Source organism: Pituophis catenifer, unplaced genomic scaffold, assembly GCF_029215685.1.
Source record: "Pituophis catenifer annectens isolate HBS135680 unplaced genomic scaffold, rPitCat1.0.hap2 SCAF_2, whole genome shotgun sequence".
NCBI lineage: Eukaryota > Metazoa > Chordata > Lepidosauria > Squamata > Colubridae > Pituophis > Pituophis catenifer.
Window position 1 is genome coordinate 102,188,258 of NW_027256882.1, and position 20,032 is coordinate 102,208,289.

The 20,032-nt window shown below is 38.8% G+C and overlaps 1 protein-coding gene across 1 annotated transcript; it reads right to left on the reverse strand.

Moving 5' to 3' along the window:
• Nucleotides 1-4,018: 4,018 nt before the first annotated feature.
• On the reverse strand, nt 4,019-19,084 carry CATSPER3 (cation channel sperm associated 3). Its single transcript, XM_070933904.1, has 8 exons — nt 18,975-19,084; nt 15,925-16,078; nt 11,649-11,888; nt 8,978-9,160; nt 7,140-7,280; nt 5,512-5,631; nt 4,497-4,654; nt 4,019-4,168 (listed from the first exon to the last, which is right to left on the reverse strand). The coding sequence occupies exons 1-8, from the start codon at nt 19,082-19,084 to the stop codon at nt 4,060-4,062; spliced, it is 1,215 nt and encodes a 404-aa protein (XP_070790005.1). The 3' UTR covers nt 4,019-4,059.
• Nucleotides 19,085-20,032: the final 948 nt, after the last annotated feature.

Sequence of the window (20,032 nt, forward strand, 5' to 3'; positions counted from 1 at the left end):
TATACTTAAGTATATTTAATGTTGCTTAATCTAATAAGAGGGGTTTTTTTTGGATCCCATCAAGATTAATGCACTTTTCTTGCAACCATCTTCTGCAATGTGTTCCTTGGGATAATTATCAGTATTTCATCAGTAATTTATGCTTAACTTTATTTTTACAAGGTAGATTTCATTTATTAGACTGGTGAGAAAGAGTGTGGGTGTTTGATGGGCAGCAAATGAAACACAGATTGGGAAGATAGTTCGGAACAATTTTAATAGGAGTGCTTATAAATATTTCCTACAAAATTTTGATCAGTTGCACTGTTTTTAAACAGTAATAAAATTCTTTAGAACATTTGATTTTACTGATTAATTTATTATTTTAATTTCTCAACCAATTAAATTAATCTCAAATTATTCCTTAATTTTCTAAACAAACATGTCATACTGATAATTGTTTTTAAAAAACTACACTTGAAGTTACTTTTTCTTCAGTGAGTGTTACTTTTATGTCTATTTGGCAAATATGCATTTTACGTTTATTATTGGTCTGATTCCAGACACTCCATAACAAATTCAGAGAATTCTTGTCCTTGTCAATACTTAAACACTGATTTTTCAAATTAAAACCAAAATGTTAGTATTTTATTTTTTTTATTATCACTGTAAATGCTAAATTAATTTTTTTTACAAAGTTGCTGGTGCATTTTAAAATAAAATAAGTATTTGAAGAAATGAGTTTACTTCTTTCAATATTGTGTTTGTCTCAGATGCTTTCCATTTTCTTTTAAGTTTTGTACTACTTTTGTGCATATTCAGTTTTGCAGCCATGCTCATCTTGTTAATTCATTGTTTCAACTGCTTTCTTAAAAGTATTAAAATTGTACCTGTCTAAAAAAGGAAGTGATATGATGACAGCTCAGTAGTTCATAACAAGCTGAGAATTTTTGTGAGATGCTTCATTTTCTTGCTAAATTCTTTCTTACAACAACTCAATCACATGACAGTTTTTCACCCCGCAGCAGAAAAAAGCCCTGCCAGTTGTATGATTGATTAGAAACCAGTACTGATCTCCAGTTCTTCACAATCCTCATCTATCTGTAAATTTATATTCCAGCAGACCCATATTTGTCTTTTTTACAACCACCATCACTGCTGATTTGAAATCAGTTTGCAATCATCTATTATTCCAAGATGTATTCCAACAATACCAAGCAGGCCCGTCCAATTTCTACCTCTGCATTTGATTATCTTTTTTCCTAAACGAAGAATTTTGTAATTGTCTCTTAATTTCAGCCCATTACTCTAATCATCAGGGTCAATTTGAATTTTTATTCTGTCTCCTAAGGTATTGGATTTCTACCCAATTTTTTTCCAGCTGCAAATTTGATAAGGAGTTTTTTCCATCATTAAAGTTACTAAAAAAATATTGAAGAGCAAAGGGCCCAATACTGCATCTTCTGGTATTCTGCTACATATCTCTTTCTAGTTTGAAGTATCTTTAATGAACACTCTTTGATTGCTTAATACCAATGACAAGGCAGCTTTCCATAATTTGAAGCAAAATTAAAAGTAATGTGGTAATGTACTGTAACTCCTAAAATAGGCATATCACAATTACCAAAAAAACCCACTTGAAATACCACTTCAAAATCTTTTTTTTTCAGCCCCATATACTAGTACCACTCATCTGCCCAAAATGGTCAAGAATGGCTTTTGATCATCAGAACATTGTCCTCATGCACTATTACCACCACCTGCTTTGAATCATTTGCACATCACCAATTCTTCAGGATCCCTCAAAAGTTATAAAGTTTCAGACAATCGGTTCACAACTTCCTTTAACAGCCTAGGATGCAATTCATCAGCTCCTTGGAAATTTAAATCATTCAAAGTAAGGAGATTAATCTCTAATCATACTTCTATCAATTGCATGCTTTAGTTCTGTCCTCTTCTTTATAATTTATTTGGGGAACACACACTTTTCTGCTGGAGAAGACAGAACCAAAATAGTAGCTCCACCCTTTCTTTTTACCTATTAGCATGTTGCTGTCTTCATTGCATAGTTTGTATATCTAGCTTTATGTCTCTTATTTACTTCGAGTCAGGGGTGAAATCTAGCAGTTCTGACAGGTTCTGGAGAACCGGTAGCGGAAATTTTGAGCAGTTCGGAGAACCGGCAAAGATCACCTCTGGTTAGCCCCAGAGTGGGATGGGAATGGAGATTTTGCAATATCCTTCCCCTGGAGTGGGGTGGGAATGGAGATTTTGCAGTATTCTTCCCCTGCCATACCCACCAAGCCACACCACACCCACCAAGCCACGCCCACAGAACCAGTAGTAAAAAAAAATTGGATTTCACCACTGCTTTGAGTATATATGAATGTAGCCTTTTCATTTTGAGCACTCTTCACTGATTTCTGTTTATTTTGAACTTTAGCCTTTCTGACATGCAATAAAGAGTAATAATTGAAGATACTACAAGAGCTTCTAAATTTGGGGCATCCAGAGTTATATTGAAAAATTATATTTGTAATAAGTAGGAAAACCAATTCTGCATTTGAATGTAGGTATTCTTTGTAGATGGAGCCAAGCACTTGATTCCTTGAGCCAAGCTGAACTACATATGTAGTTTTCTTGACAGCAATAAAATACATAGTTTGTCATTGCCTTCTTCCAGAATGTTTTATTATTTTTTAATCCACTCTCCATCGATGGGATTTTCTGGTGGTCTCCCATCCAAGTTATAACCACCTCCAACTTCACTTAGCTTTTCTGAGATTAGTCAAGGTGAGGAACATGCTGCCATCTACTGTACAGCTAACATACAATCCATATTGTGTCTAATGTAGAATAGTCACATGCTATTAGAATTAATGTTCTACGAAATATGTCTACAATAGAACTATATGCAAAGAAAGATGTTACTGAAAGTGAGGGTCTCAACTCAGAATGATTTACTGTTGCAAACCAACATTTAATGTGATTTTTATTCCCTCAAAATATATGCAGCATGATAAATGAACTTGTTCTGTTTTTTTTAAATAGTATGTTTCTCTGTTAGAAAGTGTCAATAATTATGCCTTATAGCATCATTTTTCAAATGTTTAAGAGCCTAGAATCAGATACTGTTTAGGTCTGTTTCAAATTTATTTCACTGCTAAAAAGCCAGCAACTGACCCAGACTAACCGCTTACTATTAAACAGGACATTTTTCAAGTGTTTCTTTATGTAATATTATACACCAGTTCACTATATATAATCACAAAGGATTTCACAGCTATAAAGTAAAAATATGCGAGCCAGAAAATTCAGCACCAATTGTGAGAATCCTTTCTGTTCCTTTAGGAGTGGAATTTAATATGCATAGTTCTTAAAAGAACTTCAAGAGCTGATGATTTATTTCTCCATTCAGTTTCATATAAAGTATTAGTCCTCTTTCATACTTTGGCAATAATTCAGGAATGGTCTATGCTCCTGATGGTATATTCTCTGTGAATGGGCAATGCCTCCTGGCCAGAATAATGGACTTGTCTACTAAAAAGGTCATAACAAATGGTCTGGCTTGAATTTTTCGTGGCATTCATCAATTTTGGGAAGTTTCATGTAAATATCAATTCCAACTCTTCTCTCACATGAAGAATAAGAACACTCTCAGGTAGACAGATGTGTATGTATACATAAATCTATTATGAGTATTTTGTGTAGGTGTGGAGGGGAGATAGATAGATGATAGATAGGATAGATCGATAGGATAGAATAGGTAGGTAGGTAGGTAGGCAGACAGACAGACAGATAGAAAATGTGTATATGTGTGTGTATGCTTTGCCATAAACCTATGAAAAATGAAAGAAATATCACCACCAACACCAAGGTACATTAGCAAAGCAGTCATATTATGTTTGCATTTTCTAAAAAAGAAATAAAATCAAAAATATCTTAGCTCCTGGGATTTTTGCATTACTCTGACCAGTTGTAAAACTTAAGTTTCTATTCTACTTTATTTTTCAAATGCAAAGAAAATACTTTTGGCACCTTAACGACAGCAATGTCCTACATTACTTTGGTGACAATGGACTACTTAGATCTTCCCCTAAAGCATTGCAGGGACTGCAAACACTTTTCCTGGGAATGGTATAGCAGGGTAGTCAAAATGGCAACCATTTCGTAGTAGAGATCTTGCAGCCTGAAATTAAACATATGCAGTTATTGTATCAGTATTGAAAGGCAAAAAAAAAAAAAAAAGCCAAGTTCATTCATTTTCAGGGAAACATAGAATTATTCTACTCAGTTCTAGATTCAACACACAGCAAATAACTCCGAACGTCATTTGGCTATGCCATCTCTAAACACATTCCTTAACTACAGTGTTCAGGGTAACCATTTCAGATGCTTTAAAAAGAAGGTTTTCGATTTAGTTTTAGGACTGGAGACAGTGAAGCATTTGATCATTGCTGAATGTTAGCATGTGAGAGGCTCTAAATCCCAGAGTCTATTTAAGAAAAGTTACACACTTGTACACAGTGGCATCCTGACGATCAAGGGATGCCAAATAGAGGTCAATGAATGGCAGGCTGGCACAGAAGTCTTCCAAGATCATAGGATCTGAATGAAGCAGGTTCTTTTTAAAGCTTTCCACCATTTCATCAAAGGTTTTGTACTCGGTTGATTTCTAGGGTGAAAAGAGAGGTGTTAAGGTTAATTACTCATTCAGAACTCATTCAGAAGCCAGTTTTGGTTTTGGTTTCACAGAACCAAAAGTCACTTCTCCAAATAGCCACAATGGAAAGTATGGAGTGGGTCATCAGATTTAAAATTTGCCTCATGAATAACCTCTTTAATGTTTATAAATTTTGTCCCATCTCAATATTTAAGGATGAGGGTCCCTTCAAGTTATGCTATGCTAGCTCAATATGGAGGGGAGAGGGTGTTTCTGTGGGAGAGAAGAGTGAAGAACATTGGGAATGGAAGTCAAGTATCTGTAATGACATTAGAGTTACTCAAGGCATGATGATCATCCCAGTTCCCTAGCTAAAACAAATAACACCTACAGCATATGGGGCAGCAGCAACATAGAAAGATTATAGAAGTGGATTTTAGTGACAATGGCAAAGGCTTCGATTCAGACTGAGGTGGGATGGGGAGAGACAAGAGACAAGAAAGTGGTAAACCATTCTTGTATTTTACCAAGGAAACCACATCAATGAAGTGATTGACAAGATAATGCCAGATGATGGGTTCCCTAAGTTCAGATGGCACTCAAACTGATATTGAGGAACAGCTGAGAACTTTCAGAATACTAATGATGTTTATGATGTGACTGGATTAAAGCTTTTTGAAATTTCTGGTTGCTGTTGTTGCCCTGACAAAAAGGCATCCCAAAGCAACAAAGACAGAATTTCAGCGAGAACAGGAAACATAAGATGTGTGAACTTGAGAAAGCTCAAGTGAAAAATGAGATGAATCAACTACAATAAATGAATGGGAGACTTATCTATTGAAAAACATTATATAAAATACAATGCCTACCTGCAGATTGAACAATTCAAATATTTCTTCCTGTTGCCTTTTTAAGATGGCCTGCTTCTTTGCAATCAAAGTAACCTGCCTTTCTTCTTTCAGTTTTTGCTCATATTGCTCAGTTGAGTTCTACATAAATCAAAGGATGTTGAGACAAAGGCCCCATTTGGTTCTAATTTCCTACTATGAATCACCTCACTGGCTGGAGATGACAGAACAAAACTACAGCGCAGAAATGACCAGTTGGAGTAATTCATTTACCAACAATCTACAACCATACTGGTTAAGCCAATTCTGAGTAACAGTAGTTTAAAATCAATTGCTGCATTAGCCAATGGCCATATCTCAAATGATAAATTGTTTTCACTTTGCAGCTTTAAGGAACTCCATTGTGTACTCTCTCTCCTCCCACTTCCTCAGTTTTTAGGTTACCTAGCTTATCATTTTCACACTTTTAACTTGTGTCAAACTGGCGGCCCGCAGACCGGTTGTGTCATGCGCAGGCCATACCCACACCAGCTCCGTAAAGGGAAAAAACATCATGAAATGTCATGTGACGGCAACATGACCCTGCAAGTTTGACACCCATGATCTAAGCACTCTGAAATTATAATATTGTTTCTGATTACAGGTAGTGTTTGTTTAGTGACCTCAACTGAGACTTGCAATTTGGTTGTTAAGTGAAAGAATCCCTAAGTAAAATCACAATTATATTTAAAATCTTACTTCAGCTGTCCTTTACACACCTGCTACACATTGTAAATGTGAGGATTGGTCATGCAGTTATTTTCCCATAATCATTATAATGGTGAATAGTCAGACCAAATGAGTCAGTCAGTAACAAGGATTATTTTTTGTGCCTTTCAGTCAGCGTGGTCTCCTAGTGACTGCTTGGACAAGTTCCTATAGCTTTCTTGCCAAGATTTCTTGGAAGTGGTTTGCCATTGTCTCTTTCCTAGGGCTGAGAGAGAGGGACTGGCCCAAATTCACCCAGCTGCCTTTGTGTTGAAGATGGAATTAGAACTCACTCTCTCACTGATTTCTAGCTTGATGCATTAACAGTACACCAAACTGATTGTATAAATAAGGTTTACTTATACTATTATTTTGACACAGTCATGTTTGGATGACTGTAGAAGGCACTGTAATTTACTGCTGGGAAAACAACCTCTGAAATGGCTTACTGTTAGTGGATAAAACTTATCCAATCTCATACAATGTTTAAAACACTGTGTTTTCATTCAGATTTGAGATTCAAAAATCTGAAAAACCAATAGATGGCTGCAAATGTGTGTGTATACGACATTCATCTAGCTTTGAGTTTACTCTAACTTTTTGTTCCTACCTACTGGTTGCCTGAAGTTCTACAGACCAGGATTGGTAGACCTAACAAATACTTTTCAGCCAAGGTAAACCAGAATCAAGCAGGGGATTATATACAGCCCAAGTTATGTTAAAAAGCTCAAAATTTAAAATATAGAAAAATAATATATACTGTATATCCCAAAAGAGATTTCTACTGAACAGATTAAAGTTCTGTAACCCTGCAATAGTTGACACTATTTTTATACCCAATGACAATTTCTAATAACTGGATTTGAGTAGAAATTTTAAAATGCCATATAAAGGTCACTTACCTGGATATCCATAATGACAACTCCAATAAACATATTGAAAAATACAAAAAATCCTAGGAGAATGAATACTATTGTGAATGTTCGGCTTGTAACAAACTTTCTATTATCCAATTCATCCTGCAAGTCTGTCCATCCATCAACCTGAAATTTATCAATTGAAGATTACAATCAAAAGATACCTTTTGTCAAGTATCTGATAAATTATTTCTCTAGTCCAGAGATGGAACACTATGGCCCCTTTATGACTTTATGACATGGCTGGCACAGGAATTCTGCGAGTTGAAGTTAAGTCATAAAAGGGCTATACTTCCTCCACCCCTGCTCTAGTCCAATGCATTCCCCCTACCCCCCAATACACAAACATACCTAATCGAACTATAAATGAACTGCACTTGTTCACATGTAACAAAAATTACTTATCTGGTCATAAAAACGTTTCACTGCACTGTTGCATTTATGCAGTTGTGAAATCCTCCGCAGTTTGGCACCGATTCGCTGTCCGCGCATGCGCAGTGCACACCAAACGCACACTTCGTGTGGAAAAAGAAGGCTTAAGAAGGTAAGTAGAACAGTGAGGGGGGGAACAGTTGTGTCGTGCGATTTGGATTCGCTAGAAAGCAGGATTTCCTGCTTTCTAGCGAATATAAATCACACGGCACAGCTGACCGTCAGAAATACCGGTTCGGACGAATTGATAGCCCGAACCGGTGTGAATCGGTAGCATTTCACCCCTGCATTTATGCCATTTCAGTCATTTTGGTGTTTGTTTTATCTGTTATCTCCTATTGTGTTAAAAAAAAAAAAAGATTACGCAAGATAAAGGCTACAGTATTAAACAGAAGCTGGGGAACATGAGAAAGTAGAAATCTTCCAATGCTAGGAGTGCTTGCAGGAAGCAGGCCAAAAAATCAAGATGGTGTCCACAACCAAAATATCACAAAGCATGTAAAAAAGGGATAGAGCCTGGATGCATTATTGTGGTTGCTGTCTTGATGTCCTTTTTGACCTCCTGGCCTATGTCCCACTTTGGGGCCTTCTATTAACGTGTGATTGAGCTTTCTGAAAGGAAAAGGGTAGACTAAATCAATTTGGCCTGATCCAGAGAGATCATGGTTACTCCTACATGGGTATTAGTGTATTCACTCTACACATGCTGAAAAGCACCATTTTTTTTAAGCCAAACTAATAATGTTCACAAAGGCTACTTAGACATTATGATGATACTTGCAGGGGAGTATCTTCTTGCAATGCAAATTAAATCAAATAGTTCTAGCAATTTACACCAGCTTGATTTAATCCTAAAAAAGCAATTAGTGACATTATAGTCTGAATTTTCAGCAAAACAAGCAATTCCATAATAGGTTCTCAAAGTAGGAATTGTGACCCACTGGAGCGTCAGAGATAACTTAAAGAAGGGTCACATTTAAAAAAAAAAAAAAAGCCTAGTCATGCATGATAGGCAAAGTTTGAGCACTGTCAAAGCTCACCCTGGGCTTTGGACCTTGTTTATCTACAAAGCTCGAATGATATCTAGATTAAAATTTAGTTCTTGAAAATGGCTTAAATCAAAGCAAACAGGATTGGAGAAAATACTAAGTGCAATCCTAACAAGTTAATAACCTTGATCTAAATAAACAAGGTCTTGCCCTTTATTTCCCCTTTTATAAACACTCAGATGCTCTGTATTCCCTCTTGCTGTATTCCGAATTTTGTCTATCTAGTTTCATTTTGCTGGAGAACTAGCCTGGAGAAACCAAGTCTTCAATTTCAGTTCCTATTCTAAAACAATAACGTTAGTCTAGCAGAGTTGAGTATCATGTGAAATGTATGAAAATTACCGTTACTAAGCTGAAGAGTGTAAAAAAGGCAGCTGCTAAACTTCCCCAGTTCTGAGGATCTCCCTGTTGCGGGTCTCCATACAAACCATGTCCCAGAATAGCAAAGATAAATATTAGCAAGAACAACAAGACAAGGACATAGATTACATTTTTCACAGTCTGGCCCATAGCTGCCAATAGATTCTGTAGAAGGGAGGAACAAAAGGAAGAAAAACCAAGTGAATACAATTTATGTGGTTTTATGTCGATCTCTTCCAACCTGATGGTCTCCAGGTGTGTGATGACAACAATTTTCAGAGCTGCCAGCCACCTCTGGAGGACACCAGGACAGGAAGGATGATTTACAGCTAGTCCTTAATTTAAGACCGTTCATTTAGTGACTGAAGTTATGATGGTGTTAAAAAGTGACCAGTCATTGCATGAACAACTGTGGCAGCATCCCTGTGGTCAGCTAATCATGTGCTGAGTAATTGGCAGGTATAAGGCATAATGGCTGCAGTGTCCTATCATGTGACTGCCATTTGTGGCCTTCTCAGCAGGCTTCTAACAAACAAAGTCAATAGGGAAGTGGGGAGGGAAGGTCACAAATGACAATCACATGATGTTTCACATAATGACTGTGGCAAAAAAAGGTGGCCAAATTGGGTTTGGACATATGGTACCTCACACTGACCATACCACTTAATACAGAGTTTTCCTTTCCCAAATGTGGTGTACGTTGAGGACTATCTCTACATGGGGGGGGGAGGAGGAAGCTCTAAACTAAAAATAATGGAACAATAGGTTATCGAGTTGGATCTTTGCCTATCTGAAGCAAAGTTGCCATCTTACACAATGATCAACAATGTGGAAAAAGACATCACAATAAACCAGCAGCCCCGTAGGCTACTTCAGACAAAGCAATTTAGGAAAAGCATATAGATCACAGCTTCTTGAATTCTTTCCATCCCTTAATAATAGTTCCATTTTGAATCACATGCCTGGGAGGGAGGACTTAAAATGTCAGCAACATTGTGTGCCACTGTTCAGTGCTTGTTGTATACGGATACATTGGGAAATTTTTTCTGAGTGTTTTTTTCTCTACAGTCCCCAGCGTGATTTAGCCCTTTTTTCTTTCTTTCTTTCTTTTGTTGGATTCTTCTCCCACACCAAATTTAGTTCCATTCTATTCTCTTTTCTGAGAGTTAGTGGAATGATAGGTAGAATTCTGCCTCCTTTCCGTAATTTCTTTCCAATATTCTGTTGAGTTGGAAATTATTTTTTTTAAACAGCATGGATGAATGAATGCTTCTCAGTTGCGCCCAAGTTGGTCTTTGCCTTTTCCAGTCATTGATTTTACTTATTTGGCTAGCACATGTGAAGATTATCATCATCATAATGAATAAATAGTACCATGTGCTTGTGTTTAGAACTCAGAAGTGGATTCTGAAGTACAAAAAGTCATGTGCAAATATGTCTGAAATGACAGCATGTGGAGTTACTGTCTCAATACTAAATGGCATGGGAGCTGCTAAGCTGGTAACTTCTTTGATCTGACATCACAAAATAATTTCTTTGCTATCTCCAGAGGTACCAATGAGCATCTTATCCTGGATTTGCAGAAATCCATTAACTTTTTATCCATTAAACACCCAAATAGTCCAACAAATGGATTTGGGATTTGAAGTGTGAGATGTTTTTGGCACTCACAGATGTTTGTTCTGAAAGAGCTAGCAGATTGCATAGGCTCCCTCTGGCATCTGTATTTGGCATCTGTATGCTTATAGTAAAGGAAAGGCTGCAAGCCTATTCTTTAGTCAATCCCTAGAGTAAAATAGTATGCAGGCTGCATGGGCTTTTCTGCAATGTTAGCCAAAATCCATGATCAACACAATGAACTCAAGCAAAGTTCTCAAGTCGGAATTCACATCTGTTCCTGAAGAATCTATTCTACTGTACTGATGTCATTTCAGTTCTTTATAAGAATTAGTTTTGTTTGGAGTTCTGAGCCGATGACCCTTATTTCCTCTAAGGGCTTATTAAGTAAGAATTATTACACTGAAAAATGACATGTAATAGATAGTCCTGAAGAGTGGGAACAACAGTACTGTATTGTAGCAACTTTGTTTAAAAAGTAGAGGTTCTATAGAAATTACTACTTCTGTGAGGTCCTTGGTGCTCCTTGAGCATGGCTATTTTCTTGCAGACATTTAATTACCAAACTAGGTAACATCATCAGTGCTAGATGTTACCTAGTTTAGTAATGAAATATTGGATAAAATAGTGACCCACCACAGGGCCCATCACAAGATCCTCACTTGACACAACCCTCACCTGACAGGACCTCCTCATCGCAAGGCCTAATGACACACAAAGCTCTTATAAGCAGAAGATCACCAGCCCTGACATCCCCTAAACTCTGCTAAACATGTTACCTAACTTGGTAATGAAACATTCAGAAACCAACTCACAAGCATGGAGAATGAACCTCCACCCACATCCTCCACCCAAGCTACAGATAGTTGCCACTATTGCAGAGAGAAAGGCATTCCAATATGTGATCCCTTCCCAAAGCCTACAGGTAAATCCTGCATTAATACTGCCCAAAACAAATGCACCATCATGCATGTCTATAAGACAGATAAGAGGTCCCTTCTGAACAGGAAAAGGGAAGTTGTATCTGATTACTTACAGTTATCCCTGGACTATAGTAGAGCAGCTTGAGGACTCGGAGAGCTTGGAATCCTTTCAGCGTGCTTTCAACATGGTGCTTTTCTGGGTTGCTATGGTCAATGGTGTATGGGAGGTAAGCAAGGAAAAGGACAATAGCATCAAAACGCTTATAACCATCCTTCCAATAATTAACCGGGTCCAAGTAAAGGCTCATTAGAAATTCTGTGGTATAGATCGCTAAAATGATCAGATCTGCAACCTAAAAAAGAAATTTTATGTGATATTGTTCAAAAGAAATATGCTTGCATATATGTGTATGTTTGTATACACACACACACACACACACACACAATGTATGTATACATTATATACACAGCATTCTTTTTCAAACTTAATAAAGTTAGCCATTTCTTCAGGTCTGTCTCCTTAGCTATCGTCCAGTTTAAACATTTACAACTAGATTATTTAATTTTATTGCTGTTCTGCCAAACTATACAGTTTGAAGCAAGCAATTTAAGAACGGTGGACATTCTGTAAGCTATCCTTGACAGTTGTGCCATCTGACTTCATTTTTAACCATTATTATTTTAATGAAAAATAAATAAATGAGAAGTTGCGTTAACAAAGCAGAGCAGCCTTTAACTTCTTGATCCCAGTGCTTCTAGACCTCCCAAATAAGGCTTTACCTTGGAAGATAAATACTGAGCATGTGCAGCTTACTCCTTCCTTTAGGAGTGGAGTTTCCTGTTTAGAAACACACAAAACTGGGGAGGCAGACCAGGAATGAAATGCTCCTGGTTCGGACCGGATTGCTCGATCCGGTAGCGATGGCGGCGGCAGAAACGGGTAGCAAAAATCCCTGCCCCCCCCCCATGCCCAGCTGAGCCATGTGATCATCAGAGGCTTTTTTTTTTACTTTTAAAAGCATTTTTTCTACAACCTCTTCAGTCAAAAAAATGCTTTTAAAAGTAAAAAAAAAAAAGCCTCTGATGATTGCGCGGCTCAGCTGGGATTGTCAGAGCCTTTTAAAAGCATTTTTTCTACAACCTCTTCGGCCAAAGAGGTTATAGAAAAAATGTTTTTAAAAGGAAAAAAAAAAGTTGGCCACGCCCACCCAGTCACATTACCCTCCCCACCAAGCCACACTCACAGAACCAGTAGTAACAAATTTCACATTTCACCACTGAGGCAGACAACACATAGGAGGGAAGCTAGAGAAAGATAGGACACAACCTCAACAATTTGTAATAATCTGGTGGCCATCCAGATTATTACAGCCTAGATCTGGCAACTCTAACCATGAGGGGAGGGCAAACAGGGAAAGGCTGAATTTTATGAGTTCTTCAATGAGAGGTATCTAATAATTAGGCCTCTTAAGAATAACACTGGTTGCATACCAATGTGAGCCAATCAATCTTTCAATCAGTGAATCTTCAGGTTTCAGAGCTGAGACTGAAATTCTGGCTCTTTCAGTTTTTTGTTGTTTTTTTTAAAAAGACCTCCTAAGAAGACAAGTTTTGCATAGGAAATAATATCCACCCAATGTCTGGTTGTCTAATATACTGTTAAACTTTAATGTAGTTCCATGCCTCTTGAAGAGTGATATGTTAATGTATGAAAGGATGCAGGTCTATCCGTTCTCATTTTTATTTTTAATCTACTGGAGGGTGATAGTATTGTATAAGGATCTGGGTTTAATAAATAAGCAAAACTACATGACTCGCATTTTCAAAGCCCTTAACACATTATTTATTAAAAAAACAAAACAATGAATGGACTTCTTGACATTAGCCAGGCTTTTCCCTTGGCTTCTGTGCCAGCAAAATATAATTAAAGCCAAGAGGTTTGTGTCTATTAGCGCTCATCAAGTAAGTTAAGAGATTCAAGGTATGTAAAAGATCAGTCCTTCTCAAGAGGAAGGCTAAATCAGGACAAAAGAGGTTATTGTAGTGCAAACATTTTCAAGTTCATATTCTTGGAGCTTGCAAGCAAAACACATTCAGTTCCAAAAAGATTTCTCGGTAAAAAGAAAACTATATTCATTACTAGAATGGAAAATCAGTCAAGATAAACCAATCTCTATCATACTGAGAATGCAGAGTAATATTTTCCAAGCTTTATAGAATATTTGGGAGGGGGAGAAGGAATATGTTGAATATCTGGATTCAAAATGCAGGCAATTGCTCAGGAATATATCTTAAATTATTACCAATTTTTCTAGTTGGCTATAAAGGCTAATAGTTATGGGTGTGCATGGCCTGAACAAAGAAGTCTCAATGTCCTCAATTAGCAAGCCACAGACCCAGTGCTGGTTATTAATGTGATTAGATGTATACTAGATTGATTTGTGGGTTGAATTTGGATTCAGTTTTCAGCTTGATGTCCTACCAGGTTGAATCTTTGCTTGCATTTGGATCACTGTTTTATGCAGGAGAAGTCAACAATGGCTTTACATCAGTGGTGGATTGCCCCTGGTTCAGACTGGTTCACAGGAACCGGTAGTAAAACTGGCAGGAGGCTCCACCCACTGACCCGGATGTCATCATAGGCGATCTGCGCATGCGCGCGTGCCGGCATGATGCAAATCAGTAGTAAAGGTAAGTAGAACCCACCCCTGTTTTACATCAGGGATATCCAATCTTGGCAACTTTAAGACTTGTGGACTTCAGCTCCAGAATTGCTAGCTGGAAAACTCTGGCAGCTGAAGTCCACAAGTCTTAAAAGTTGCCATGATTGGACACCCCTGCTTTACATATTTGCTACTAATAATACTGCTTTTGCTGGAGATCTTCCTGCTGTTGAAGAACCCCTAGGCCTACTTTAGAAATTAGCATAAATAGTACAATCCAAATAGAAGAAAGGTGTTTCATGGTATGCAAGAGGGCTCTAACAATTTCTATCAACATCTTCTTAAAGCAGCTGTATTTTTTTCCCAGAATTGCATCTCTGTCTTCTATAGCTGTACCCCAAACCAGGGAAAGCATTCAGCAAAATTGCCTGTGCCTCAGTCACTATGCATCTCTTTATTGGGCAGCATTGCTTAAAGAGGACTTATCCTTGAGTTGTAGATGATATTATGAAAGTTGTTCTTTAAAGTTTGAACATAAAAGCACAGAAGCCTTGCTAACCAAAAGCCCACCTAGGTTAGCTAATTAGAAGTGGCTAATTTCTAGTTAGCTAACCTAACTTGATGGCTAACTAGAAGTCCCTCATAAGCTTCCAAATAGCCCCTGGGCTTAAGCCCTCTATTATGTTCCATTATGACTAAGTTTACAGGTAGTCCTTGAACTATGATTACAGTACAGCCCAAAATTTCTATTGCTAAGCAAGGCAATTGTTGAGGGAATTTTTCCCTATTTTACGAATACTTTTCCTTCAGTTGTTAAGTGATAATCATGCCATTATTAAATGAACCTGCTTCCCTCATTGATTTTGCTTGTCGGAGACTGGGAAGGTTACAAATGGCGATCACATGACCTGGGAGCAGTGGTGGGTTCCTCTCGGTTCAGTCCGGTTCGGCCGAGCCAGTAGCGGTCACGATGACGTCACCGAACCGGTTCTCCCCCCCCCCGCCCTCCCACCCCCCCACCCCCCCCACGTTATTCTTACCTTTTATTTGGTCCCACCCCCAATCTATTGCTGCCTCCTGAGTCCCAGCTGATGACTAGAGGAAAAAAAACTGTTTAAACTCTTGCCAGGGGGCTTCAAAGGGCCGTCCTACAGCTGATCAGTTTTAAAAGCAAACAAATGAGTTGGGTCGTAAGTGCGAGGACTGGTCGTAAGTGCGAGGACCTTCCAGAAATGACTTTGACCAGCTAGCCACGCCCACCTAGTCACATGACCTCCAAGCAACACCCACAAAATAAGCCACACCCACAGAACCGGTAGTAAAAATATTTAGAACCCACCCCTGCCTGGGAGACTGCAATTCTCATAAATCCATGCCAGTTGCCAAGCAGTCAAAATTTGACTGATTTTGACTGATGATTACATGACCACGGGGATGATGCAACAATCGTAAGTGTGAAAAACTGTCATGAGTCACTTTTTTCAGGGCTGTTGTAAATGAAAGGTTGTTAAGTCAAGGACTACCTGTATAGTCATAATTGCCTTGCTAGGGATAAAATGTAGCTATCACATATTGATAGCCTTTTTGCTCAATGAGTTGGTTGAAATCTCTTTAAAAACTTGATTTCTCCTCATCTTCCTTGTCTTTTCTTCTGCGGGGAAAAAAAAAAGTCTTCAGAACAATCAAGTGAGAAATTGTGGCCACGTCAGTCAGCAGTTTTCATTACCTGCAGGAACAAATATGACTCATAATAAACTTTATAATCAGTTTCTAAAGACAAGAATATCGCATTGAGCGTAATGCTGCTGATCATAACAGACTTGAATAGAGGATGATAGAATAAATTTTCCACAAAGTTATACAGGTCGGGATCTCTCCTCCTGGAAAGAAAAAAAAAATAGGACAGAATTGAACCTGAAAGAAATCCTCTTTTCTTAAGCTACTGCTTGTTCAAACAAAAACAAATTCATATCATGTAGAAGGTGTGGTTATATACGAAAGACTTTGGATTAGGTAGAAGCAGTCAGATACTTAAAACAACTAACTGCAAGTATAGACTCATTGGATTACCTTTCAATTGTGATGAAATAGCAAGAAAAGAATTCAGATGTCAAGTCAATGGGAGAGTAAGACTTAACATTTCCTTTCCTGGGAAGGGCCAAATGCTTTTAGAAGCAATTCTACACAGCCACCAGCCTCACACCTTAAATGCCCAGAAGCAGCTTTGGATAACTGCAGAAGGGTCCCTATAGCTGTACCCCATCTTTCTATTGAGCTGGCCAGCTGACTCAGAGAAAGATTGGATGGGCGGGGGCGGGGGGGAGGGAATGCCTCACCTCTGTTCAGCTCTAACAAAATTTGCTTTCCTCTCCCCTCTGCCCACTAATAAAAAAACCTGGTTACTGTGCAGTAGCAATGGCAAAGCTAGACCTCCGGGTCCTTGGAGGTCACAAATACCAACAGCATTTTGACTACATGCAGTGGAGCTAATGAAATTCCAGTGGAAAACTACCCGCCCCGCTATTTTAGCCTCTCCTAGAGAGGCCCTGGAGGCTGAGGACAGCAAAAAATGTCACTTCCTATCCCACCGGGGGTTGGGAAATGGGCCCTTTCAGGCCTCCGGAGGGCCTCCGAGGGAGTGGGAAAGGCTGTTTTCTCCCTTCCCAGATGCATAGACAGGATCTGGAGCCAGGTAAAAAAGAAAAACGGGCCTACCGGGCCATCACACGCCAGGAGGGAGGGGAGGGGGGTTGCACGCGCAGGGCAGGGCACATAGAATTATGGGTGTGGGCAAGCGGCACACGCAAACCTCCCCCACCCCCCGCCCCCTCCTGGCACACGATGGCAAAAAGGTTAGCCTAGGAGAACACTTTTATCTTTCTTCCAAAAGAAAAGCCATTGTAAAGGAAGGGAATTTCGAAGAAAGCAACAACTAAAGCGAATTGACCATTTTGAATCCCGTAATGGAAAAGAGCCAGAAGAAGTGATTAAGAGAGGAGTGAAAGGATAAAGCACCCTAGCCCCTGTGTAGATTTTCATTTTTTTAAAAAAAAAAAGGCAAAAGTATTGTAGACTATAAGATAAAGGTAAAGGTTCCTCTTGCACATATGTGCTAGACGTTCCTAACTTTTGCTCATCTCCGTTTCAAAGGCGAAGAGCCAGCGCTGTCCGAAGACGTCTCCATGGTCATGTGGCCAGCATGACTAAACGGCAAAGGCACATGGAGCTCTGTTACTTTCCCACCAAAGGTGATCCCTAATTTTTCTACTTGCATTTTTTACGTGCTTTCGAACTGCTAAGTTGGCAGAAGCTGGAACAAGTAACGGGACCTCACTCTGTTACGCGGCACTAGGGATTTGAACCACTGAACTGCCGACCTTTTGATCGACAAGCTCAGCATCTTAGCCACTGAGCCACCATGTCCCTATATTATAGCCATATAGCAATTATATGGCTGTATATAATTTGGTGTTTAAGACTATGTCATGCTTTAGTCCCTTCTCCCAGGATTCATGTTCCAATTACTGCCATTGTGGCTCTCTTTCTAAAAAACTGAAACTTACTTCAAACTCTACTTTCAAGTTCCTACATAAGTGAACCATGATTTGATTTTCTCCACTATCAGGCTCTTTTAACCAGAATACAGAATAATAGAGTTGGAAGGCTCCTTGGAAGTTTTCTATTTCAAACCATTTAAGCAGGAGGCCCTATACCCGTGATGGCGAACCTATGGCACGAGTGCCACAGGTGGCACGCGGAGCCATATCTGTGGGCACACAAACGTTGCTCTAGTTCAGGTCCAGTGTGCATGGGCACACCAGCCAGCCGATTTTTGGGCCTTCCGGGCCCACCGGAAGTTGGGAAACGGGCTGTTTCCGGCCTCCTGAGGGCCTCCGGGTGGGTGGGAAGGCTGTTTTCGCCCTCCCTAGGCTCCAAGAAAACCTCTGGAGCCTGGGGAGGGTGAAAAACAGGCCTTCTGGGCCCACCAGTAACTTTTTTGCCATTGCGTGCCAAAAGCAGGGAGAGCATGGGGGGGGTTGCGCACGCATACACAAGGGGTGGGTGAGGCACGGGGGGCATTGAATTATGAATGTGGGCACACATGCACGTGACCCCCCCATGCTCCCCTAGCTTTTGGCACGCGACGGCAAAAAGGTTAGCCATCACTGCCCTATACCATTCTAGAAAAATGGCTATCCAATTTGTTCTTAAAAACTTCTGAATAATTATCCTAATGTCAGGAAATTTCTCCTTATTTCAAGGTCGGAAGTCTCTTAATTAGTTTCCATCCATTGCTTCTTGTTTAATTTTGTCTAAAGTTTTCCTCCTTCTGAAAAAGCAGTTCTTTACCTTTGTCTTCAGGTGCTTGATAATTTATTCAAAATTTTTCTTGTTGGTGCTTCTGAACTTTTTTTTTAGTGCTGTAGACAACAGTCTCCTACTGCCCGCTGCTGCCCTTTTCCATTATGTGCCTTCCCACTACTCTGAAGTCTCTCTGGCTGCCTTCTTGACCTGTTTTCATTAAATTCATCAAAAATTGATTAAAAAATCTCTTTTAAAAGAAATTTTGAAAGAAAAATGGACTCTATCAAATTAAAAGCCTTTTTTTTTTAATGTAGGCTACAAAATAGTGAGAAGTACATAATTCCATCAACATGGCTTTCAAAATTATAATAAATTATTAAAATATAGTTTTGAGTAATGTATGATTCAAAATTTCAGGAAACAGTTTCTAGATGTAATATAAAACTAAAAAAATCCTGGCTGAAATCTTACCGGTATCCATACACATAGCGTGACACTTCAATTTCAGACCCAGACTTAAATGGCTCAAATGAGAGCTTCTCAATCAGTCGCGATTTTTCAGGTAATTCCTCAGAATCCATAGCCACGCTGCCCAGAATATGAACTGTGCTTATCTTTCCACAACCAGCATTGTAAACCTGGAGAAGAATGAAAGTGCCAATATGACCTCGCTTACTTTGTGACCTCACTATGTTAGAATAGCATATGCAAAATCTAAAATCTGCTGCTTGGGCTTTTGACAGTTTAGAGTGGGACAGTTTAGGGGTGTCAAACTCGTGGTGTCATGTCGACACATGATGTAACATGGCTTTTTTCCCCTTTGCCAAAACAGGAATGGGCGTGGCCAGGAGGCCACAAGTTTGATACCCCTAGTTTAGCAGAAAGCTCATTAAATGTTCCTATCATTTTGATAGTGCTGTAATTTTTTTTATTTCTAGTGTGAATACTGCAGAGGAAATGATTCAGCTATCAATGTATAGAGGAAAATTATTTAAGTACAATTGTTTACAGAAAACAATTTACCTGCTTTTTAGAATTTGCAGTTCCTACTTTGAAATTAATAAATTGTTCCAAGATTTCATTTCATTTCATTTCATTTCATTTTATTTAATTTGTATACCGCCCTACTCCCGAAGGACTCAGGGCGGTGAACAGGCACAGAATAAAACACGTAAAGTACAAAAATTAAGAACAGAAGTAAAATCGAATTAAATCAATTTTGCCCGAGACAAATTTAAAACCCCAGATTATGTCATGGTTCCATGTATGTTCCATGACTGAAGTGCCATGACTAAGATGTAACTAGGTTATAACCTTCTCAAGGTTACACTTTTGTCTAGTTACCAGTTGCATGAAAAGTGCAAGAGGCAACTAAGAAACTTCTTGGCTTAATTGAAGGCAATTGTAAGCAGGCACATCTGCCTTCTAATACAAACTGTTAAAAGGACAGATTTGTCAGATAAAACACGTCTGTTTGTGTTGTGTGTGCCTTTCTTGGATGGAGGTATTAAGCATTTATAAAGGGCAAT

What these genes read in the sequence shown, in the direction of transcription:
- CATSPER3 (XM_070933904.1), bottom strand. Translation starts at nt 19,084, where the DNA reads ATGGATTCTGAGGAATTACCTGAAAAATCGCGACTGATTGAGAAGCTC. An exon ending in TTGTCATTATGGATATCCAG is followed by an intron (nt 5,632 to 7,139) that starts GTAAGTGACCTT and finishes TGATTTATGTAG; the next exon opens with AACTCAACTGAGCAATATGA. An exon ending in TTGAATTGTTCAATCTGCAG is followed by an intron (nt 4,655 to 5,511) that starts GTAGGCATTGTA and finishes TTTTCACCCTAG; the next exon opens with AAATCAACCGAGTACAAAAC.